This window comes from Hibiscus syriacus, unplaced genomic scaffold, assembly GCF_006381635.1.
Source record: "Hibiscus syriacus cultivar Baekdansim isolate YM2019G1 unplaced genomic scaffold, ASM638163v2 tig00111027_pilon, whole genome shotgun sequence".
In the NCBI taxonomy this organism is placed as follows: Eukaryota; Viridiplantae; Streptophyta; class Magnoliopsida; order Malvales; family Malvaceae; genus Hibiscus; species Hibiscus syriacus.
Genome location: NW_024062960.1, coordinates 1,819,259 through 1,845,890, shown reverse-complemented (window position 1 = coordinate 1,845,890; position 26,632 = coordinate 1,819,259). Strand labels below are relative to the sequence as shown.

Sequence of the window (26,632 nt, the reverse complement as noted above, 5' to 3'; positions counted from 1 at the left end):
TAATAAAAAGTCAAATCTCACATTGACAATGGTTTTATGTTGGCTTTTATGTGTGTGTAAATATAACCATTATACTCTCCTTCAATGAATGATTGAAACCAAGTCTGATAGATACTCGTAGTCGTGTTTCTGTTAATATGTATTTATGACGTGCTTAATAGATTGTTTCATTTGCTGCACGAATAGTTCACAGTCTCATATATACATACACAAGAACATCAGTGTCAATGGATAAACTCTATGGTACAGCTTGTTTAGCAACGTTGCAAAAAACATTCTGAGTCGAATATAAAAAAATCGAATACCGAAAAAACGGATTGAAGATGTTTAAGCCCACCACGGAGCATCGCCGGTTCTGAAATCTGTTTCGGTCCAGGGAGTGAAGACTACCTTTCCCCCGTCTTCCACATTGGTATGAGCCAATGCCAAGGACTGTTCCAACAAGCATAACAAAAACAGTGTTTTTAATCGTGTTCCAAACCATGACTTCGAAGATAAAAGTAATGCATATATTCGACTCACCAGCGGGGCGGGTCCTCTCACGACTCGTCCTTGATCGTTGTACTGAGATCCGTGGCAGGGGCATATGAACTTGTTCTCAGCTTGATTAAACGGAACAACACATCCGAGGTGAGTGCAGACCGCATTTATACCATAGTTTGCAAGTGTTCTGTCTTTCTCCACAACCAGGTAAGTGGGATCTCCCTGAAAAATGATAACTTAGACCTTTTACATTGAGCTTCTGTCCATTGAAAGCATAATTCATTCCGCAATGCAACAGTAATTAACACCCTGTATTTACCTTCAATCCTTGAGACAAGGTTCGGTCCCCAGGGCCATGATTCTCAAGCCACTCAGCAGCAATGATGTCGTTTCCGATGGCATCCTTGGCTACGGTACCACCACCGGTGCCTCCTCCCCTGTCATCACATTTTAATAAAAGTTAAACTTCGAATAGAAATAATGAGATTGCCTAGTATCCGGATCAATTACTTGATTACAATGAAAACTTGTTTACAAGAAATCTACTCAAAATAGGTTTTCTATTATTAATCAACATAAAAGAAAATATATTTTCTACTTTCAATCAAACTATGGTCTCTACTTTCTTCAATTATCTCTCAATTTTATATCTTCCTTAATTTATAACATCAAATTCGAGTTAAATCCTAACGGTTATAAAAATAATAAGAGGAATAATCTTGAGGCTAATATTAACACCCTTATTAGGAACTGAACAAGGAAAGAGGATGAGAAGAACTTAACTTACCCAGGAGGGACAAAGAAGGCTGCGTAAGGAACCAACATGAAGCCTGTGGGGAGTGAAATAGCCCCCAACAGAAGCAGATTCATCAGCTGCCTCTTCCCCATGTCGGGCACTCTGTCGGCAGGGATGCTAGTGGCCTGGCAAGTGAGTTTCATTCCCTTGTCCTTTCTTACCATTTGGGTCCTTGTTGGTTTCACAAGGAAAGCTTGTGATGGGCACAATATGCCACACTTGCTGGAGCATAGCTGTTAAACACAAGCTTTTTGTTTAAAAATGAAGTTAACAGAGTAATTTATGTACCCAGAAAGTGTTGTTGGGATGTACCTGCGAAGGAGCTGAAGGGGAGAGAGTTGAGGAAGCCATGATTGAGGATAATGGGTATGCGCTGTTGGCGTGTGTTTTCCATCAGATATTATGGAGATTACCAAAGCTCTATAGACCACAACAGCTTAAAGATAAGGCACGTTGGCAAGCTATGGTGCCACATAAGCCACTTGTTTCTGGATTATGTTTCTCTTTCTTCGCAACAAGTGGCTCTTCTGGTTATTTGGGCATTGTCCCAAAACTTCTAAAAAATAAATAAATAAATTCAGACTTCACCCGTTGCAACTAAATAGACCAAAACCCCACCTTAGATGACACAAGTAGCATACATGTTACTTTTTCTTGTGCTTCATTGTATCACTTCAAATAGGGACAAGTATTTTCCTATTACACATGTACAGATAAAATATTTTATATTAAAATACGAATTTCTAAAATTTTAAGGATGAAACTAAATCATCAATATATATATATATATATATATATATATATATGATTTAATATTTTCAGAAACATCCATGTTATACCTCAAAGGTTTTTGTGCTTCAAGTAGAATTACTAGGCGTCACACTTCGACATATTTTACTCCTATTCTATTTTGATAATTAGATGTGTAGACACCATTTTTTTTTGTCAGAGTTAAAAAATATTATTAATTATTATTATTATTATTATTATTATTATTATTATTATTATTATTATTATGTTTATATTTTTGTGCAGGTCAAATGTGGTCCAATTATAAGCAACCCAACAGACCCAGATCAATAACAGTACCAAGCCTCTCCACCGACGAGTCACTAAGGCTAGTCACCTCTGAGCAAGTTGAAACATCATCATCACCATGTCGGCCACTGAACAGCAAAAACAAACAATATCAGTAAAGTCAAAAGCATATCACCTAAATCATACCTAACTTGTCAATATCCTACCAAAAACGAAGAAAACACAGATGCATCCATGAAGATTAGGTGGAGATATCAACCATAAAATAGGTAGAGGATTAGAGGAACAGGGGGGGAGAACAAAAAAAAATTAGGAGGGGAAGCTAGATACAAAAAAAAACGAGAAATTTTCACCAGCGATAGAACGATAGAGGGGTCTTGGTTTTCAACAGAAAAGCAAAGGAGACAAGGAGAATTTTCATTCACCCTTCGAAAAGCCAACAGAAAACCATTGTAGTAAAAATCTCACTTTTGTATTAAAAAAATCGAAAGCAATAGAAATACAATTTGGGTTCAAGGTATTTTTTTATTTTTATTTTCCCGTTTTCTCTGTGTGTGCATATGTGTTTCAAAATAATAAAAAACAATTGAAAAGGGAGGAAAGAAATTTACCTTATGTTGTGAGCTTTAACTGCCGGAGTGATTGTCCTCATCTTTAAGGGACTAGGTGGTCAGTTCCGAAACAGTGAGTCTTGAGTAATTCTAAAATGTCGGATGAGATGATTAGATTAAAGCAAAATAAAAATATAAATAAAGAGTGAAATATAGTTTCGATTTAGTTTACCTTATGGTGTTTGGGTCTTTGCTGAAAAAGATGAGAGTCATCGTGGATGAGAGCATCGCCGTTTAAGAAATAGGGAAGGGTTTAGTAAGTCTTACCTGGTTAATGTGTGTGGTCGGAGCAAGGAACATCCTTAGGAGAAGCTGTTGGCGTGTGAGAGTTAACCTTGAGCTTCTCGGGTAGGGAAGTAGAAGATAGAGTTGAGATTCTTTGAAGTTGAAAACGGTTGGATAGTTTAGTTTAAGTATTAGGTTTAGGATAAAGTTAGATTTTATATTAAAATATTTGAAATAATTAATTTTAGATCACTTGTACATTTACTTGGAAATTGATTCTTTGTTCATATACATATTGTTTAACGTGTCTTAGGAAGATAACCATTGTTTATTTGTTAACATATAGCTTAGTTGGATATTTGTTAAACGTATATATATATATATATATATATATAATATATATATATATATATATATATATATATATATAATGTGTCTTGGAAACTGATTTTTTTTCATATATATATATATTTTTAACATGTCTTGGAAATTGATTCTTGTTCATATACATATATTTTGTTTAACGTTCTTAGGAAGAATAACCATGTTATTTGTTTAACATATAGCTAGTTGGATATTTGTTAAACGTGTATATATATATATATATATATATATATTTAATGTGTCTTGGAAACTGATTTTTTTGTTCATATATATATATATATATTTGTTTAACCTATCTTGGAACTGATTCTTTGTTCATATACATATATTGTTTAATGTGTCTTAGGAGAATAGCCATTATTATTTGTTTAACATATAGCTTAGTTGGATATTGTTAAACGTATATATATATATATATATATATATATATATATATATATATATATATATATAATATTAATGTGTCTTGGAAACTGATTTTTTGTTCATATATATATATTTGTTTATGTCTTGGAAATGATTCTTTGTTATACATATATTTGTTTAATGTGTCTTAGGAATAGCCATTATTTATTTTTTAACATATAGCTTAGTTGGATATTTGTTAAACGTATATATATTTTTATTTAATGTGTCTTGGAAACTGATTTTTTGTTCATATATATATATATATATTTATTTAATGTGTCTTGGAAACTGATTTTTTTGTTCATATATATATATATTTGTTTAACATGTCTTAGGAGAATAGGCATATTTTATTGTTTAACGTATAGCTTAGCTGGATATATATATATATATTTTAAATTATTAGAGTATATATTTAATTAGCCCATGCATGATCAATTTTAATATATTTATTATATTAGATGTATACTTGTATTTACTTTTATATTTTTTATCATTATTTAATAAGTATAGTTATCATTTTTAATAAGTATAATGTTCCATTACTTATTCATATATGCGTACATATTTGTAAGATAGTTAAATAAATTCATATAGTAACTTACATATACTTGTGTATTCTACATCGAATTAAATCTTTATATTTTAATATTGAGTATTAGTTATGGTTCAAACGTTTAAAACTATTTATAGTAATCATATAAGATATAGTTTATCTAAATAAATGTATATAATTTTAGAATGTCATGGTAATTTTCATGAGTTAATAATCATTTGTTTATTTAATTTTTGTAGATATCTTTATGTGCATAACTCGACATTATTACATGTTTTAGTCATTGTTTTAATTTCGTTTAATTGCATTTAGACTTCAAGTTTTTGATTTGTTGCATTTTAGTTCTTATAAGTTTAACTACTTATTTTATTTTTTCTTTAAGTTATTAATTTGAAGTAAATTAATTAAATTCCAATAAATGGATCATATTTTAACTTGATATTTGATTCAGAATTTCCACCATTTACGACAACGTGTAAGTGACACAGTACGAATTTTGGGCGCTGTGGGGCTAATCCTTCCCACACGTAACCGACTCCCGAACCCATTTAATCGAATCTTTGGAAAACGCATACCAACTTTTGTCTTAAAAAATGATTTTTCTTAAAATTATTTTTAAAAGACGTTTTTAGGTATTCGACCTACCTACCCAAAGGTGGATGGCGACTCTTTTCAATTTAATTCAAATTAATCCAAAATCACCCCATTTTCCAAATTAAAAGTCATAACTGTTTTTAAAACAATTTAAAAGATTGTCCCGCCGGAAAACGTTACGACAGCTTGGCGACTCTGCTGGGGACATTTTCTAGAGAGTCAGTCTGTAAGTCGCTTACACATTGTCGTTTGGTAGAAATTATGAGTTCGAGTCTTTAGTTAACTTATGATCCTTTTATTGAAGTTTTTAATTGCTTCATTTTATTATTGTCTTACTAACATTTTTATCTTGGTTTTCAGATTTGTCCAAAGTTTGTCGAATGGTGCCATTTTCCTATTGTCAAAGGGTTGAATGTTCCTCCTCACACGTCACGAGCATTTGCATAACATAAGCTCTATACCGAGCTCCGAACCTTTCTAAGTGGGGGCGAAAGCGACGCCTTCGTGAGAATTTATTCTCCGTGCAGGCCTAGCAAGTAACATTCGGGATTCATATACCTTATGTTTTCGTGAGAATTTATTCTCCGCATAGACATAAGGGAATGTATCCTCTCGAATTGAACTCGATCCGTTTAAGCCTATAATGGGTAAGGATTGAGGGTTTGGCAGCCCAAGGGGGCACTAACATCAAGGACAATTCGAGTACCTTTTCTGTTAGAAACGCAACCACGCATATAGTGAACCGTCGAACGATCACCTGAGGTATAGATATACGAACCTATGTCTGTCAGTAGGTACCCAAATAGGTGTACACAAAGGAGGAGCGTTTCTGAACCTTTTCTTTTTACTTTAAATATTGTTTAATAACAGCATGCGAACTAGATACCATGTGGTTAGGATTAATTTATTGAAAAATCATTGTGGGTATAACATGTTTGGGTAGATATCATGACGGAGTAGGTGTTATTCATCTTTAAATGAAATTTTATTGGTATCAATTTTCTTACTTGTGCTAATCGTTTCATTTTTAGTTTTTTTGTTATTGCATTGCATCATTCAAGATTAAGGGGTTGATCTTCAGTTAATCGTCAATTGGAAAGCTTTCAATAATGGATGAAAAGTATTAAATCAAGTAGTTCAAAACTCTGAGGTACGACAAGGGCTGAAGCATTGCAAAGATTGGAAGGGATAGTTTGCCAGCTGATCACATGTCAGATTTAGCGGGTTATGCTTCTGTTTCTCTTAAAAAATGACATCCAGGACTTATGAGATATTTGGGAAAAATGGGAGTCGAGTAAGAAGAGGCAGTTTTACCAGTGTTATGGGGATATTTCCTATCTGCTATATGTGATATAGATGATGAGTTGATCGAGCCTTGATTCAATTTTGGAATCCAGTCAATTGTTTCACTTTCAATAAAGAAGACATGGTTCCTACCATCGAAGAATATATTGCCTTGTTGCGCATAGAGGATGCTCAAGAGATCGGATTATTCCAAGTCCATCAAAACTCAACCCTTCAGAATCAATTAGCCAAATCGCAGGAGTGCGTGAGGAATGGGTGGTTGCTCGTACCAAACAAAAGGTGAAAGTGAAGGCATTTCTTGGATTGCTATTAAAGGAATCATTCAAAGTCATCCTGACGAGAAGGTGCGATTTGACCTCTTGCACTGGGTATTTAGGCTTAGTCATTTCCCGAAGGCCTTGGATTATTGAGGCTGCAGTTGTGGATTTATTCGAGCAATTACAAAAAAGGGTCAACACTGCTCCTGTAATTTTAGCAGAGACTTTTCGATCCTTGAATGCTTGTCGAAGGCTTAGAGGTGGTCGATTTTCAGGATGCGCGCAATTACTATATGTCTGGATCCGTAGCACTTCTGGAAAATTGAAAAATTTCATATCATCGGTTTAGTACAAGTTACTCGCCTTTGAGAGAATTCTAGAGAAAGATTGGCCAAAAGGAGTCACTAAAGACATGTGGAAATGCCCTTAAGAATATGCAAGACAAGGATATCGTTTGGCGTGCCCCTTGACAAATACAAAGTGAGTTCCTCTATAAGTGCGGTGACTATAATTGGGTGATGTGCTCGGTTTATGGGGAGCAATTGGGTATGCACTTTTGGTTATGAGGCAATATGGTGGCCATCAGTTAGAGGATGGAAGAAGACTTTCTGTACTAGAGCCGATGCCAAGGTAATATTGACGCCAAATTATGAGAAATGGAGGTCTATAAGAAAGAATGAAAATATTCCTCTACCTGACCAAAGTAAGGATATAACTATGGAGGAACGAATTCAGATAGTCCCATCGGAGATAGAGATCTTAAGAGCATAATTCGAAGCTGAGAAAGAAGGTTGGTCGAAAGAATTAAAAGAGATTCGACAAGACAAATTCATGTTGAGTATTGATGTTGACTTTCATGCCGCACAATTTGCAATGCTAAGAAAGAGAAAAGAAAAAGTAGATTCGGAGTTGAAAAATTTGAAGAAGGGTTACTACAAGTTGCAAAAATCTAGGATAACAATTGGGTCAAGTAGAGCATCAGCCCAGTTAACCAAAAAGTTAAACGCAGAGAAACATCGAAATAGAGATCTGAAGGAAAAAAACGATCGTCTACTCAAGAGCTTGGAGAAAGGGAAAGAAAAAATAGAAGAGCTTGAGCTTGATAAGAGGGAGCGGATCATAAGATACAAGGCCGAGAGTCGCAAAGCTATGGAAGAACTAAAAAGGGAAAAAGATCGAGTCAAAGAGCTAGAAGCTGAGAAGACCATCACGATCAGGGGATTTGAAACTGAAATAAATAATATGCTTATCAAACTTGATATTAGAGGACAAAAAATCGAAGAATTTGATATTAAAAGAAATAGGTGGGAACTAGAAAAGAAACACTTCAATACTAGGCTCGAAGCAAGACAAGAGACAATCAACAGCTGGATGAAAAGGTGTGGAGATAAAAATGTACAAATATAGAGTCTTAATCGAAGGATGCAGGAAACAAAAACGAGACTTGAAGAGGATCTGGCTCAATGTCGGGCTAAAATCACAAAATTCAGTGATTATATCCTGCAACTCGAAGAATCCTTGTTCCGAGGAAGGATTATCATGGGACCAAGTAACATTCAGGAAAGTTATGAAGAGAATGCCTTACTGCGAAATCAAATTCGAAGCCTGGAAAGCACACTGCAGAGTTGTCAAGTACGAATCACTGAGCTAGAAAGAAATCTCCAAGAAAACTATTGAACAGTGGCAAACATCGAATGATTTCTATGAAGAACAGAGTGCAGATAGAAGCAACATGGTAGTTGAGGCTATAATACAGATGAGTGAAGTTGCCAGATACATTGGGGAATTAGCTGTCGAAGCAAAGGTCATCGAGCATCACATCAATCCGGTTTCTGAGTTTGGGAAGAAGATGTCTTGGTTGATTAAAGAAGTTGTCGAACTTTGTATAGAAGTGAACTATTGTGTAATAAAAACTTTGTGTTCCAATGGAAGTTGTTCTATGATAATTAACTTTTTGAGATCAACACCTTTTACATACATTCATTCTGCATTGCATTTATGTTAAATATTTTGCATTAATACATGCATTCATTCATTAAAACACCAAAAATAATGTAAAATGTAATTTTCAATCATTGTAGTTATTCTGGCATTCAACTCACACCCGTACGGTACTCGAAATACAACTAAGAAAATGGAAGCTAGAATGATTCAACTTGAGCAAGAACAAAAACAAGCTCAAGAAGAAATGAGAGAGAGATTAAATAAGATGGAAGCAGAGATAACAAATTCGCAAACTGGTCTACTACAAAGGATGGAAGAAATGTTTAAGAAACATGCTATAGGTAAAAGGATCACGGATGGCCAAATAACGTCATCCGAGCAAGATTTATCATATCCTCTAGGGTTTGAACCAGGGGCATCACATCCTGCGGGGTTTACATCTGATCCCCAGCACCCACCAAGGTTTACACCAGAATCTGGTCCTCCTCCTGGTTTCACACCTGTACACATCTGTGCTCACCCTTCGGTACCTCAAGAAGCACGACCTCATCATGTATATGTCAGCAATGAGAATCAGCAACACCACATGGGATCTGCATTCCCAAACAATTATCAGCCTGTTACTGAACACTTAACTCCATATCTAAATGAGTTAGCTGAAAAGGAAAAAGCCAATGAACAAATAACTCAACAGTTGAAGAAATTGGAAGAAATGGTAAAATCAGTAGAAATGATTGAACCATTCTATGGGTCTGACGCCAGAGAGCTGAGTTTGGTCCCAGACTTGATCATCCCTATAAAGTTCAAGGTTCCTGAATTCGAAAAATACAATGGATCCACTTGCCCTTCCTCTCATATTACTATGTTTTGCCGGAGGATGGCTGGCCATGTGAATGATGAAAAATTATTGATTCACTGTTTTCAAGACAGTTTAACAGGTTCTGCCGCCAAGTGGTATAACCAATTAACTAGGGTTCACATCAAATCATGGAAGGACTTGGCAAAAGCATTCCTAGAACAGTATCACCATGTTACAGATATAGCTCCTGATCGGTTGACTCTTCAGAATATGGAAAAAAGAAGTAATGAGACTTTCCGACAATATGCCCAAAGGTGGCGTGATGTTGCTGCCCAGGTCCAACCCCCTTTACTCGAAAAGGAAGCTACTGTAATTTTTGTCAACACTTTGAAAGCTCCATACTTAGGGCACTTGCTTGGAAATGCCACCAAAAATTTTGCTGATTTGATCATCTCTGGTGAGCTCATCGAAAATGCTATAAAAAGTGGCAAGATTGAAGTAGCTGAAGGGTCTAGCTCCAAAAAACCTGTATACCGGAAAAAGGAGAATGAAGTTGCAAGTGTATACCACAAGAATACTGCAAATAGTGTCACAATAACCCAATCAAGGGCGGGGAAGAATGACATGAACACCGTCAGAAATGATTTCAAGGGACCTCGCAAGGAGAGAGAAAAAGTATCATTCACACCACTACCCGTACCCTATTCAGAGATATACACTTCATTATTAAAAGCAGATGTGGTACGCCCCTACCGTTTGACTCCTCTTCAACCACCGTACCCTCATTGGTATGACGCAAATGCACATTGTGATTTCCACGATGGAATTGTTGGCCATTCTATTGAGAATTGTTTTGCCTTCAAAAAGATAGTGCAAAATCTGATTAACACAGGAGGATTACAGTTTGACTCAACAGATGTAAAAAAAACACCCACTACCGAATCATGGAGGCAAAGGGATAAATGCAATCCAGGAGGAGAATAGGAGGAAGGCAAATAAAGACGTTCATGAAATTAAATCTCCCTTCAGTTGGGTATTCCAACAACTCTGTCAGGCTGGCATGATTCGACAAGATCCTAAGCCAAAGACCAATGAGTGTGGACACTATTGCAAATATCACCAAGAAGAATGACATGAAATTCAGCTTTGCCCTGAATTCAGGGGGTTATTACAAAGATTGATGGATAATAAGGAGTAGAGTTCTTTGAGGAAGATAAGGAAAAAAGAGAGAAGATGTCTTCATGACAGAAAATTCTGAGCCCGTTCACAGAACAAGTAAGCCAGTCATTACTGTGAAACCATCAGCAATGAATTCTGGGTCGTCAATACCAAAAGTTATAATCACAGCTCCTTCACCATTCCCATTTAAAGACACCCGCAAGGTGCCTTAGAACTACACTGCCAATGTTTCATTGATAAGGGAATCTGGTTCGCTAGAGAAAATAAAGGTAGTTGAAGGTGAAGCACCAGGAGGCAACTTGATAACTGAAATAGTGAATGAAGTTGGTCACTTCACAAGAAGTGGGAGGTGCTATTCTCCCGAGGTATCGAAAGAAGTAGACAAAGTGAAAGCAAAAGGAAAAGTTGTAGTGGTACCGCAGAAGATATTCAACGATGAACTCCCACCAATGATCAATAAGCCGGTAACAGAAACACAAGCTCAAGAATTCTTGAAGTTTCTAAAACATAGTGAGTATAGTGTAGTTGAGCAGCTACACAAGCAACAAGCACGGATTTCGATTCTGGATTTGTTAATAAATTCAGAGGTATATCGGAATGCTTTACTGAGAGTGCTAAATCAAACGTTTGTGCCTGAAGATATACCAGTGAACAAGTTAGATCGAATTGTAGGGCACATAGCTGCTGACAACTACATAACTTTCACTGATGATGAAATTCCTGATGGAGGAATGGGATCGGTAAAAGCCCTCAATATCACAACTCACTGTCATGGTCATGTCTTACCAGGTGTTTTGATTGACAATGGGTCTGCACTTAATGTTATGCCTATGACCACATTACGAAGGTTACCGGTGGACAACTCACATATGAGGGCCTACCAAAACATTGTCAGAGCCTTTGATGGAACTCAGCGGGATGTGCTTGGAAAGATAGAGGTACCACTGTTGATTGGACCAACTATCTACAATATTGATTTTGTGGTGATGGACATCAACCCTTCATATAATTGCTTGCTTGGGAGGCCATGGATTCATTCTGCAGGGGCAGTCCCTTCATCCTTACACCAAAAATTGAAATTAGTGTCAGATGGTCAGTTGATTAGTATTGGGGCAGAGGAAGAAATTATTGCATCTGTGATGACTGACGCCCCATATATTGAGACGGATGAGAATGCTCTAGAGTGTTCCTTCAGAGCCTTAGAATTTGTCAATGCTACTTTTGTTACTGAAGGAAACAAGATTCCTCGCCCACGTTTATCTGATTGTACTAAGATGATTGTGCGAGAGACTCTAGGAAAAGGAGCCAAGATAGGAAGGGGTCTTGGTAGATGCCTGCAAGGGACTTTATATCCCAAATTTGTCATGATGAAGAGCGATCGCTTTGGGCTGGGATTTAAGCCTGATTTTCAGCAAAGAAAGAAAGAAATGAAAAAGAGAGGTGAAATAAGAAGAGCTGGACTAAAAGGAGAGGACATTCCATGGGAGCATATGTCTTTTCCTCCTCTAATGAGCTCTTTCAAGTTTGGAGGAGTGTTTGATATAGAGCAACAGTTAACCAGAGCAATTGACGAAGAAGAGCAGATGAAAGACAGAAACTTGTTCAATGAAGCTATGGAGGGTTTGGTCATTAACATGATAACTGGGGATGATAAAGCAGGAAGATATTTGGCTGGAATCCGTCCTTGCTTCCCAGGGGAAACACTGAAAAATTGGACTGCAGAGGATCTCCCTATAGTTTTTAAGATTAATTCAGAGTAATACCCAGTACTAATCCTTATACTTGTGCCCGCAAGTATTAAGGAATTTTCATAAGGGCAGCTATGTTAACTCTACTTGCTTTCAATAAAAGACAATCTTTTGTTTCTTAAATGACCATCATTATTTTATATTTTCATTCTTTATTCTTTATTCTTTATTCTTTATTCTTTACAGTCATTTCATAAATTTTGGTCTCCTTCCAAATATATATTCGATTCAATTTTTCCCTTTGCAGGTGTCACCATATCAATAGCATGAATGTTCATGAATTTAATACTGAGATAAACTTTGAGCAGCCCATATGTCTGGAAGAAATCAATGAGTGTCAAGATGAGGTAGAATGTGATGTTCCTAACGAACTATTAAGACTGGTAGAAAATGAGGACAAACAGATTTTACCTCACCAGGAAGAAACTGAGGTTATAAACTTGGGAACTAATGATGATAAGAGAGAAGTGAAAATCGGCAGCACACTTTCTGCTGAGATAAGGCAAGACTTGATAGATCTTCTTCGAGAATTCAAGGATATCTTTGCATGGTCTTACCAAGATATGCCAGGGCTGAGTACAGATATAGTAGTGCACAATCTTCCGATAAAGCCTGAGTGTAAGCCAGTTCAACAAAAGCTCAGAAGAATGAAGCCAGAAATGTTGTTAAAAATTAAAGAGGAAGTGATGAAACAGATTGATGCAGGGTTTCTTCAAGCGGCAAAGTATCCAGAATGGGTTGCCAACATAGTCCCTGTGCCAAAGAAAAATGGTAAAGTTTGCATGTGTGTGGATTACAGAGATCTTAATAAAGCAAGCCCGAAGGACAATTTTCCATTTCCTCATATAGATACTTTAGTGGATAACACTGCTGGTCAGTCGTGTTTTTCTTTTATGGATGGCTTCTCGGGGTATAACCAAATAATAATGAACATTGAAGACATGAAAAAAACCACATTTGTGACTATGTGGGGAATATTTTGTTATAAAGTGATGTCATTTGGTTTGAAAAATGCTGGGGTAACTTACCAAAGAGCTATGGTGACTCTTTTCCATGACATGATGCACAAAGAAATTGAAGTGTATGTGGATGACATGATTGCCAAGTCCAGGACTTAAGGTGAACACATTCAAAAACTTGAGGAAGCTTTTCCAAAGGTTAAGGAAATATCAATTGAAACTTAATCCAAATAAATGCACATTCGGGGTAACGTCAGGGAAACTCTTGGGTTTCGTGGTAAGTCAAAAAGGAATTGAGATTGATCCAGATAAAGTAAAGGCCATTCAAGATCTTCCACCGCCTCGTACACAGAAAGAAGTTCGAGGATTCTTAGGAAGGTTAAATTATATATCTCGATTCATTTCACAATTAACTGAAAAATGTGACCCAGTTTTCAAATTGCTTCGAAAGAACAACCCCGAAGTTTGGAACTACGAGTGCCAAAAGGCTTTGGAGATAATCAAGGGATATTTGTCTAATACTCCAATTCTGGTATCACCAGTCCCTGGTAAACCATTGATCCTTTATCTAACGGTCTTTGAAAATTCAATGGGATGTGTGTATTGGGGCAACATGACGAATTTGGAAAGAAAGAGAGAGCTATCTATTATCTAAGCAAAAAGTTCACTGATTGTGAGATTCGATACCCGCCAATTCAAAAGCTATGTTGTGTTTTGGTATGGACTACTCGAAGGCTCAGGCAATACATGTTATACCATACTACTTGGTTGATATCTAAGCTTGACCCTTTGAAATTTTTAATGGAATCACCAGCTTTAACTGGTAGATTGGCTAGATGGAAAATGTTGTTATCAGAATTTGACATTGTATATGTGAACCAAAAAGCAATCAAAGGGAGTATTGGGGCACATGACGAATTTGGAAAGAAAGAGAGAGCTATCTATATCTAAGCAAAAAGTTCACTGATTGTGAGATTCGATACCCGCCATTCAAAAGCTATGTTGTGTTTTGGTATGGACTACTCGAAGGCTCAGGCAATACATGTTATACCATACTACTTGGTTGATATCTAAGCTTGACCCTTTGAAATTTTTAATGGAATCACCAGCTTTAACTGGTAGATTGCTAGATGGAAAATGTTGTTATCAGAATTGACATTGTATATGTGAACCAAAGCAATCAAAGGGAGTGTCATAGCTGATTTCCTTGCAAGTCGGCCTCAAATAATTAGAGTCCTTAAACTTTAATTTTCCAGATGAGGATTGATGTGCATCACAACCAAGGAGGAAACAATTCAGATGATAAATCTTAGAGGTTGTATTTTGATGGGGCATCTAATGCTTTAGGACAAGGAATTGGAGCAGTATTGATTTCCCCGGAAAATGTCTATTATCCTTTTACAAGCAGATTGGAGTTCTTTTGCACCAACAATATGGCAGAGTATGAGGCTTGTGTCATGGGGTTAGAGCAGCTATAGAAAGAAAATCAAGTGCTCCAAGTATATGGAGACTCCTCACTAGTGGTGTATCAATTGCGAGGAGAAGGGAGACGAAGGATCCAAGTTAGTGGAATACCGAAGATGATCCTTGAATTGGTAAAAGAATTTGAAGATGTCACTTTCATTATCTCCCTCGAGAAGATAATCAAATGGTCGATGCTTTGGCCACTTGCTGCAATGTTCAAAGCAAATAAGAGTTGACATGATGCCAATTAATATGCAATGTAAATACCCCGGCACATTGTTATGATATCGAAGAAGTAGATGGTCGTCCGGTATTATGATATTTTGCAATACATCAAGCATCAAACTTACCCACAATGTGCTCTGAGATCGATAAAAGGACAACAAGGAGAATGGCTTGCCGGATATGTATTATGGGGAAGTTATGTACAAAAAGGGAGTGATCAAGTTTTGATGAGATGTGTGGTGCCCGAGAAGCAAAAGGTATACTTGAAGAAGTGCATGAAGGGATATGTGGAACACATGCAAATGGGCTTTCTATGGCCAGGAAGATCATGATATGGATACTATTGGGCCACTATGCATTCAGACTGTGTTGATTATGCAAGAAATGTCACAATGTCAAATCTATGGGGATAGATTCATACATCTCTGTCACTTTTGCAGTGATGACCACACCATGGTCGTTTTCTATGTGGGGCATGGATGTCATTGGGATTACACCAAAGGCTTCGAATGGACATCGTTTCATATTTGTGGCAATTGATTACTTCACTAAGTGGGGTTGAGGCTGCCTCGTATGCAAATATCACGAGATCTACAGTTTGTAAATTCATAAAAAAGGAGATAATTTGTCGGTATGGATTGCCAGAAAGAATTGTCACAGATAATGCCACTAATTTGAATAACAAGATGATGATAGAACTTTGTACTCAGTTCAAGATAAAACATTCTAATTCAGTGACCTACCGTCCAATGATGAATGGAGTAGTGGAAGCAACAAATAAAAATATTAAAAGGATCATCACAAAGACCACTGATACTTATAAAGATTGGCATGATAAATTACCTTTTGCCTTGTATGCATATCGAACTACAGTGTGGACTTCGACAGGGGCAACACCTTTCTCTTTAGTATATGGGATGGAAGCAGTCTTGCCAGTGGAAGTAGAAATCCCATCACTTCGAATTTTGAAAGAGGTGAAATTGGATGAAGCTGAATGGGTTCATGCTCGGTTTGACCAATTGAATCTCATTGAAGAAAAGAGATTAAAAGCTATTTGTCATGGTCAGATGTATCAGAAACGGATGATAGAGCTCATGATAAGAAAGTTCATCCAAGAGAATTTCGAGAGGGTGATCTAGTGCTAAAAGATCATGCCAATTCATAAAGATTTCCGAGGGAAATGGATGCCTTGGGAAGGTCCATATGTTGTCATAAGGCCTTCTCTGGGGGAGCGTTGATCTTGGCAGAGATGGATGGGGAAAAATTGAGAAATCCAGTAACTCAGACTCTGTCAAGAAGTACTATGCTTGAAGAAAAAAAAGGAACAAATAAAAAGATGAAAAAATGAAATGAAAAAAAATGAAAAATGAAAAAAAGAAATGAAAAAATGAAAAGAGAAAAAGGAGGGTTTGAGATGAAAATCCGCAAAGGACATCTTGAAACCAAAGGAAGACTTTGAGTTGAAAACCTGAAAAGGCGGCTCAAAAGCATTTTGAGATTAGGCATCAGACAACTAAATCTTCTTGAGGGTCTGATATTTTGAGAGAAGCTTCACATCTATAGATATTTTGGCAATTCTCGAAGTCCTCCAGACAGAAGCTCAACTCAATAGTTATATCAAGTGGATTGATTCAGGAACATTCATGCTAATGATCCATAAGGACATTTGACTTATGGTTTTAAATTTCCATTATTCATGTGATTGCTATAACTTTGTAAATTCAATTTCTTGTCAGTGAATTCAAAGTTTGTTCTTTCAAGTCCCAATTTTATTCATTTTTCTTATAAGTGGATTGACATGGCATTAAAAAATAAAAGATTTTTTTGTATTACTCTGAATTAATACTTCCAATTTCAGAGATTCTAGCCCTAATGATCGAAAAGATTAGAGTAAGATATGACCAAAGAAAATGCATGTGAGTTGAAAAAGCACATTGAAAACACTGATATTTGATATGCTGATAAAGATGAATATTCAAAAGGAAGAAGAAAGGATTTGTATGGGAACAAGAGAAATGAGAATTTGCATAAAATAGCCCAAGCAAAATGTGGAGTGCAAACGAAAGGACAAATGACGCATTTGAAATGAAGATTTGCAGGTCCACAGAGTTCATAATTTTAAAAGGACATCATGCATACATCAGTAGGCATATATAAATAGGAGCATGCTCATTCATTCATATTCATTGAAATGCTTTGAATGTTTTGACAGAAATTCAGAGAGAGTCAATAACAATTAAGATTCACCGCAGAATGAGGTGAACCAACATTTCCAATAGAGAGTTCATAATGAGAAGAACTCATCCGACAGAGGGAGAAGAAGTTCATAATGAGAAGATCTTTTTTGACCTATCACTCGATTCACGGCATTTCGAATCAGTGATGTCTCGCTTGAGGGATCAACATTTCCAGTGAAGAGTTCATAATGAGAAGAACTCATCCGACATAGGGAGAAGAAGTTCATAATGAGAAGAGCTTGTTCGACCTATCACTCGATTCACAGCATTTTAAATCAGTGACACCTCACTTGAGGGATTGAAATTTTCAATTGAGAGTTCATAATAAGAAGAACTCATCTGACAAAGGAAGAAGAAGTTCATAATGAGAAGAGCTTGTTTGACCTATCACTCGATTCACGGTATTCGAATCATGACACCTCACTTGGGGATTGACATTTCCAATTAAGAGTTCATAATGAGAAGAACTCGTCCTAAAGGAGAAAGTTCATAATGAGAAGAACTTGTTCCTTTCAAGTCCACCACAGAAATAGGTGACTCAACATTTTCAGTGAAGAGTTCATAATGAGAAGAACTCATCCACGAGAAAGAAGAAGTTCATAATGAGAAGAACTTGTTCAATCTAACGACGAAGGAAGAATAAAAAAAATGGTTGTCTTTTTCGTCTTTGCCCTATTCTTGTTAACACAAGAATGTGCAAAGAGGGGCAGCTGTAGACACCCATTTTTTTTTGTCAGAGTTAAAAAATATTATTAAATTATTATTATTATTATTATTATTATTATTATTATTAATTATGTTTATATTTTTGTGCAGGTCAAATGTGGTCCAATTATAAGCAACCCAACAGACCCAGATCAATAACAGTACCAAGCCTCTCCACCGACGAGTCACTAAGGCTAGTCACCTCTGAGCAAGTTGAAACATCATCATCACCATGTCAGCCACTGAACAGCAAAAACAAACAATATCAGTAAAGTCAAAAGCATATCACCTAAATCATACCTAACTTGTCAATATCCTACCAAAAACGAAGAAACACAGATGCATCCATGAAGATTAGGTGGATATCAACCATAAAATAGGTAGGATTAGAGGAACAGGGGGGGAACAAAAAAAAATTAGGGGGGAATCTAGATACAAAAAAAAAACGAGAAATTTTCACCAGCGATAGAACGATAGAGGGGTCTTGGTTTTCAACAGAAAAGCAAAGGAGACAAGGAGAATTTTCATTCACCCTTCGAAAAGCCAACATAAAACCATTGTAGTAAAAATCTCACTTTTGTATTAAAAAAAATCGAAAGCAATAGAAATACAATTTGGGTTCAAGGTATTTTTTATTTTTATTTTCCCCGTTTTCTCTGTGTGTGCATATGTGTTTCAAAATAATAAAAAACAATTGAAAAGGGAGGAAAGAAATTTTACCTTAGTGTTGTGAGCTTTAACTGCCGGAGTGATTGTCCTCATCTTTAAGGGACTAGGTGGTCAGTTCCGAAACAGTGAGTCTTGAGTAAATTCTAAAATGATTCGGATGAGATGATTAGATTAAAGCAAAATAAAAATATAAATAAAGAGTGAAATATAGTTTCGATTTAGTTTACCTTATGGTGTTTGGGTCTTTGCTGAAAAAGATGAGAGTCATCGTGGATGAGAGCATCGCCGTTTAAGAAATAGGGAAGGGTTAGTAAGTCTTACCTGGTTAATGTGGTATGTGGTCGGAGCAAGGAATCCTTAGAGAAGCTGTCGGCGTTGTGAGAGTTAACCTTGAGCTTCTCGGGTATGGGAAGTAGAAGATAGAGTTGAGATTTCTTTGAAGTTGAAAACGGTTGGATAGTTAGTTTAAGTATTAGGTTTAGGATAAAGTTAGATTTTTATTAAAATATTTGAAATAATTATTTTTAGATCACTTGTACATTTACCTTGGAAATTGATTCTTGTTCATATACATATATTGTTTAAACGTGTCTTAGGAAGAATAACCATTGTTTTTGTTTAACATATAGCTTAGTTGGATATTTGTTAAACGTGTATATATATATATATATATAATATATATATATATATATATATTTAATGTGTCTTGGAAACTGATTTTTTTGTTCATATATATATATATTTGTTAACATGTCTTGGAAATTGATTCTTTGTTCGTATACATATATATTTGTTTAACGTGTCTTAGGAAGAATACCATTGTTTATTTGTTTAACATATAGCTTAGTTGGATATTTGTTAAACGTATATTATATATATATATATATATATATATATATTTAATGTGTCTTGGAAAACTGATTTTTTTTGTTCATATATATATATATATTTGTTTAACCTATCTTGGAAACTGATTCTTTGTTCATATACATATATATTTGTTTAATGTGTCTTAGGAAGAATAGCCATTATTTATTGTTTAACATATAGCTTAGTTGGATATTTGTTAAACGTGTATATATATATATATATATATATATATATATATATATATATATATATATATATATATATATATTTAATGTGTCTTGGAAACTTTTTTTGTTCATATATATATATATTGTTTAAACATGTCTTGGAAACTGATTCTTTGTTCATATACATATATATTTGTTTAATGTGTCTTAGGAAGAATAGCCATTATTTATTTGTTTAACATATAGCTTAGTTGGATATTTGAAACGTATATAGAATAGCCATTATTTATTTGTTTAACATATAGCTAGTTGGATATTTGTTAAACGTATATATATAGTTATTTAATGTGTCTTGGAAACTGATTTTTTGTTCATATATATATATATATATATATATAGATATATATATATATTTTATTTAATGTGTCTTGGAAACTGATTTTTTTTGTTCATATATATATATATTTGTTTAACATGTCTTAGGAAGAATAGGCATATTTTATTTGTTTAACGTATAGCTTAGCTGGATATATAATTATTTTAGATTTATAGAGTATATTTAATTAGCCCATGCTGATCAATTTTAATATATTTTTATTATTAGATGTATACTTGTATTTACTTTTATATTCTTTATATCATTTATTTAATAAGTATAGTTATCATTTATTTAAGTATAATGTTCCATTACTTATTCATAATATGCTACATATTGTAAGATAGTTAATAAATTCATATAGTAACTTACATATACTTGTGTATTCTACATCGAATTAATCTTTATTTTTAATATTGAGTAGTTATGGTCAAACGTTTAAACTTATTTATAGTAATCATATATAAGATATAGTTTATATCTAATAATGTATATAATTTTTAGAATGTCATGGTAATTTTCATGAGTTAAATATCATTTGTTTTATTTAATTAATTTTTTTATGATATCTTTATGTGCATAACCGACATTTACATGTTTTAGTCATTGTTTAATTTCATTTAATTGCAATTTAGACTTCAAGTTTTTGATTTGTTGCATTTTAGTTCTTATAAGTTTAACTACTTATTTTATTTTTTTCTTTAAGTTATTAATTTGAAGTAAATTAATTAAATTCCAATAAATGGATCATATTTTAACTTGATATTTGATTCAGAATTTCCACCATTTACGACAATGTGTAAGCGACACAGTACCAATTTTGGGCGCTGTGGGGGTGCTAATCCTTCCCCACACGTAACCCGACTCCCGAACCCCATTTTAATCGAATCTTTGGAAAACGCATACCAACTTTTGTCTTAAAAAATGATTTTTCTTAAATTATTTTTTAAAAGACGTTTTAGGTATTCGACCTACCTAACCCAAGGTGGATGGCGACTCTTTTCAATTTAATTCAAATTAATCCAAAATCACCCCATTTTCCAAAATTAAAAGTCATAACTGTTTTTAAAACAATTTAAGGAAAACGGTTACGACAAGATGCATATTACATAGAAATTAATTAATAATCAAGGAAACCTTTAGGATAGTGTTTAGTCTCCTTAACCCCACGTGGGATAAGTGAAGTTATATTCTTCTTCATATTAGAAAAACCACCATTGAAAGAGAGCTTTTAAAGCTTTTTGCGTGGAAACTCTAAAATTTCCCTAAACTTGTAATGTAAACCCAAATCGAAATTATATTGTTAAAGCTCAAACTATTATCTATCAATTGGTGTCATTCATTTCATCATCTAAGTAGAATAAGTGAAACCCTAAACCTATTTAGATATTTATGAAAGTATCGATTTGATGATGAATATTACTTTGAATTTGTGTTAGAAAAAGAGCCTTTGGTGGAACGTTCCAAAGTTAGGGGAAAGCTAAAGTCACCTTAACCTTCCAGAGTTTGGTTGATCTAATGCAGAATTCTCTTATAATTTTATCACTGATTATGGTAAATTCTTCTCTTATATCTGTAATGTTTATTTACTCGCCGTTATCATCCTAACTATAGAAACATATATCTTTGTGTTGGATATGACTGTTCTCTCCAAATGACCTAGAACAAGAAGATGAATTTGATCCATTTATGTTTTGCTGATTTGAGTTCTAGAAAAGAGTTTGTTTTTCGTATTTATCTTCCAATTAATTTAATTTAACTTGTAATAAAAATACTTATAAATAATCACTTTTGAAAAAAAAACTCTAAATATTTACAATTTTTATTTATCTTATAATTAATTTAAAATAATTGAAAATAAAATAATAACACGTGATATGATTTAAATTATAAAATCATATACTCATACTTAGTTATAAATAATTAACGATGATGTAACCTTCAATTAAAAAAGTTTTAATTGACAAGTGACAATTTATAATTAATCCACATCTGAATTGCATTATATTAATATCATTAGTTAAGGTAGTTGCTCGCTTATCTTGTTTGAATGGCCTAGAATTTAGAAAGAGAACCCTTGATTTAAATATTGATCAATTATGTTTGTCCCTTTATTAGATTTTAGGGTAACTACATGGGTGACCATTAATTATTAGAAACTTTATTTTAACCATTGAGTTTTAATTTTAACAATTAGATCATTTAAGTATTTAAACAAAATCAGTCAATTTACACGTCTTGAATATTTTACGATGGAGTTGATGTGATAGTTAATAAAATTAGTATAACTACATATTTGGTCCTCATAATTTATATATTTTATCAATTTAGTCTTAATTTTAATTTAATTTAATAAAATTCAGATGATAACACGTGTCACGATTTGATTGAAGGATTTTTCTTTTTCTTAATTTTAATTAATTTAATTTCCTCTAATCTAATGGTGTCACATTTAAAATATAAAATATATTTCTTAAATCTTACATTAATTATATATATATATAATGTATTCATCTATAAATCAATTATTATACTTGTTCAAGTGGTTTAGGTGCTCCCATGCGTCTCCATTGTTCCCTGGTTTGAATCTTTACTTGGTTTACAAATGTTTTAATCTATAAGTTAAATGTGAGATTTGGCCCAATGATTAGAGCATATCTCATTCTCCTCAAGTTTTCAGGTTACCAATTTTATTAATTGTGACATCAGTTCATTGATCAAATATTAATGGTATGTAGTTTAATTTGTATCATTTAAAATAATGACGTGATCTGATTGATAAAATTAAAAAATTAATGATCAAATCAAAATGTTCCCATCATTAAGTGTTCATTAATGTAATTTATACCCTTAGATTTTTCTTTAGTTTGTTTTTCTAGAGGATGCAATTGCAAGTATTGCAACTAAATTTAAAAAGTTAACTATTGAGATTTTTATTTTTAAGTCAAAATTTTTTTTTTGAAAAAAGTCTGACATGATTATAAGATAGTATATGTTTATAATTTTATTAATCAATGGACAGACATCAAATATTTTATAGACATGATTACTTAAATTCGAACTTTTAAAAAGAACAACATTATTTTTTATACTGAAGCCAATTATAAATAACTAATATATTCAAATATATTAAAATAAGATTTAATTGTTATAAAATAAGAATTAGATTCTGAGCCTTAAAAAACCCCATCATGAAGAAACCATAACAAATGAAACCAACTCAGCTAATTACCTAAAAAAACTGGTTTCACCCATTAAATTAGAAGCAGAAGCCATCGAGCTGGTCGTAGAAATCCATTTCTCTATAAAGAAATGGAAACTCAGCAGATTCATACCCAGCAGAATCCAAAGAACTACTGGTATTTATGTTAGAATTTTCCCAGAAAAATGGTTCGGTCCAGAAACTTCCACTGTCTATCTCAAATGCTTCAAACAAAGCCTTGTTATCATCATCTGTAACCGAGTCTTTGCTGGACTCAACCGTGTTATCTTTGGTGTCGGAGGAGAATTGGTCGCTTGAAGCTGGTTGTTCCGGCGAATATGATAACGAGCTTTCCAGAATTAATGGAGGACTTGAAGGATTAATTACAAGCTTTGTTTCTTCTTTCTCTTCACTTCTCCCGCGCTTCACGTGTAATTCACTGTCATCTTTTGATTCCAATGATTTGTCCTTGAAGAGTTTCTTGAGATTCGTATTCCAATGGTTCTTCACCTCGTTGTCTGTTCGACCAGGCAACTGTCCAGCAATGGCGGACCACTTGTTTCCCAGCGATTCATGTAATCTGATGATCGTCTCTTCTTCTTCCTTGCTGTAATTCCCTCTTTTCACGTTCGGCCTTAAATAATTCAGCCATCGAAGCCTGCAACTCTTCCCACACCTTTGCAGACCTGAAACACGAAGGATCCAAATATAAATACAACAATCCCCCATAAAATTACAGTAATATCATATGTAACGCATGATTTTATATTAGAGATGTAAACTTAAGAATTTATATTAAAACTTTTAAGATACGATCGTACTCCAACATCCCCACCATCCATCTAAGATCATACGGCACATTACCTGCATACTTGGGGAGTTGTCGCCAATTCCAGTAGCCATATCTGGTGACATAGGCTTTCAGTTTCCTATCTTCCTCGGGCGTCCATGTTCCTTTCCTCAGTCCACTCTTATCACATGAAGGTGTTCTCGCCATGTTTCCTTGCCTTTGTCCCTTTGATTTCTATTTTTCAAGCTCCAAACTTCAAAAGTTGCAGCAATTTATACTCTCCCATGCTTTGGACCAAAACGTGCTACACGTTTCGATTTCGAAATTTTTAATAATATTTTTTACATCATTACAAAACATCCAGGAAGGTTCAGCAGATGTCGCTTTCAGTGTTTGATCATAGTCAAAATTATGTATTATGTCAGATTGATAACTTCGCATTAATTAATACATATCTAACCTTCGAGGAAGGAAGAAGCAACAAAACGTGATGTGTGCACACGATCATTTCGATGAAGGTCAGTTTTAGTTTCATCAGCAGCAGTAAATTCAGCACGTTATTTTTAGCTTCTGATTGTTTCGTGAATAAGCTCTGTTGTTTTGAGCTTGAAAATCGCTCTAAATCTTGTACAGAGTTCCATTTCTGTATGCTGCTTTAAGAAACTGAGACAATATCTAGATTTAACTATCTGTTATGTTTTCCATGATGAATAGCTTCATGTTATCCGTACCAATTATGGGATTTCAATAATAAAACTCATTCGGTGGTTTGAGTGATAATAAAAATGTTGTTTTTTTAAAAATTTTAAATTCGAACATCTGCATTTTGTAGGGTGTGTATGTTTACTATTAGTTAATTTTTTTAATAAATACCCATCTTATAATACCCAAATTATTAAAAAATAAATCTAATTTAATTTTTTACTAGCTTATTTCATTTAACAAAAATTTAAATTGAATAATTATTTTAAACTTTAGAATTATAATATGACGTTTTTAGAAGTGGAAAGTAGGGCTGTAAACGAGTCGAATTGAGCTTGAGTATTGCTGAGATTGACTCGACTTAAAAACTCTAAAATGTAACTCGACTCGGCTCGAAAAATTGCGAGTCTAAAATTTTCAAACTCGACTCAAACTCGAAACCATAAATTGAAACTCGAAAAAGGTCAAAATAAAAAAAAATCTTAACCTTAACTTGATTGAAACTCAAACTCGAATTTGAATCTGAACCTTAAGTACATGAAAACCTTATACTATATTTTTTATAAAAAAATCACTACATAAATATTAATATTATTGATAATTATTTTTTAAATAAATTTTTAATATATTATTTTTTTGAATTACTCACGAGTTTTTTGAGTCAAGTATTAAATAACACATTTCACTAATTAAGAACTCGAGTTAAACTCAAACTTAAACCAAATCTATTTTAGTTGAGTATTTATTAAATTTTAATCAATTTAATTTTAAATAACTCATAATTAGTCTCGTCTTTTTTACTACCATAGTCAGAAGTTGCGTCTCCATATTTCTTCTCAAAGGAAAAAAAAAAGTAAAAAAGGAAAAAGAGATATGCCCATTCTAGACATTTCCATCTTTAAAACTGGTCAAAAAGTACACGTGTTCAGTTGCTTACATTCATGCTCTTTTACTTCTTTCGCTCCCATCATTAAATTGTTTATTTTCAAGTTTAATGAAGTTTTGAGTCTAAGGAATATCATAGGGATCAAGTAATTTCTCTAAATGATTTAAATATTATTTATAAGAGTAAACATTATCAATATAAATATTTAAAGAAACCGTTTTGCTCAAGAATTGATTCGTTTATTTCATTTATTTAATTTTATAATTGAAGAAGAGACAGTTAGGCTGTTAAAAGGTGGATGTCAAAATAGTATATAATTTGATATTTGCTCTTCTTTCTTTCTCTTTTCTTTTGTCTTTTAGAATCTGAAAAAAACTGTCATGCAAAAGGTAAAGAGACGCCAATGATACAGTCACTGTCCAAACAAAAGTGAAAGTGATGAATATTAGCGTAAACTCCACGTTTCTTTTCTTTTTCTTTTTACCTTCTTTCTGAATCACGTTTAGCACCAGTCATGAGTCAACTCGTAATTTTCTCAGATTCACATCCCCGGAAACAAGTAGGAATCAGCTTACAGGAAGCTGCTTGAGTGACCTTTTTATATTTTTAGATAAAATTAATATAAAAATAAGCGTCTCAATTATACTTTAAGTTAATTTAGAGTGATAATAATAAAGTTAAGGTTAAAATTAGAGATTTGAGTATTAGATTTAAAGATTTAATTTTGATTTATTGATTTAGGGAGATTGAGACAACGGTAAGAGGAATGATGGACAGTAAAAGTATGACGATTGGTAAGTGAATAATGATGATGGTGACAATAGCTGATAATAGGAGAATGAGAGATTCTAGGGATGTAATATTTTTTTTTGTAATTTCAGAAAACTTTGATTTTTTTTTAAATTAATGATATTATTATTTTTTAAAAAAATGATATGTGTCATTTAACATTTTTAAATGTTGTTACAATATAGACCTTTAGAATTGTAATAGAGAAAACGTTATAAACTTAATTTTAACAAAAAATTCTTTAAACACCTAAAATTAACTTAT

At 33.7% G+C, this 26,632-nt stretch overlaps 2 protein-coding genes and 1 long non-coding RNA gene across 3 annotated transcripts; 1 reads left to right on the top strand and 2 right to left on the bottom strand.

Moving 5' to 3' along the window:
* Nucleotides 1-151: 151 nt before the first annotated feature.
* LOC120150776 (cytochrome b6-f complex iron-sulfur subunit, chloroplastic-like) lies at nt 152-1,745 on the bottom strand. Its single transcript, XM_039163401.1, has 5 exons — nt 1,592-1,745; nt 1,271-1,512; nt 803-920; nt 523-705; nt 152-432 (listed from the first exon to the last, which is right to left on the bottom strand). The coding sequence occupies exons 1-5, from the start codon at nt 1,628-1,630 to the stop codon at nt 328-330; spliced, it is 687 nt and encodes a 228-aa protein (XP_039019332.1). The 5' UTR covers nt 1,631-1,745; the 3' UTR covers nt 152-327.
* Nucleotides 819-24,681, top strand: LOC120150777. Its single transcript, XR_005518555.1, has 4 exons — nt 819-942; nt 15,227-15,232; nt 24,510-24,519; nt 24,671-24,681. It is a non-coding gene; the product is annotated as an uncharacterized LOC120150777 (long non-coding RNA).
* Nucleotides 23,167-24,215, bottom strand: LOC120150774 (transcription factor MYB30-like). The gene is made up of 2 exons (XM_039163400.1): nt 24,066-24,215; nt 23,167-23,887 (listed from the first exon to the last, which is right to left on the bottom strand). Exons 1-2 carry the CDS (start codon nt 24,196-24,198, stop codon nt 23,259-23,261), a joined length of 762 nt encoding a protein of 253 aa, XP_039019331.1. The 5' UTR covers nt 24,199-24,215; the 3' UTR covers nt 23,167-23,258.
* Nucleotides 24,682-26,632: the final 1,951 nt, after the last annotated feature.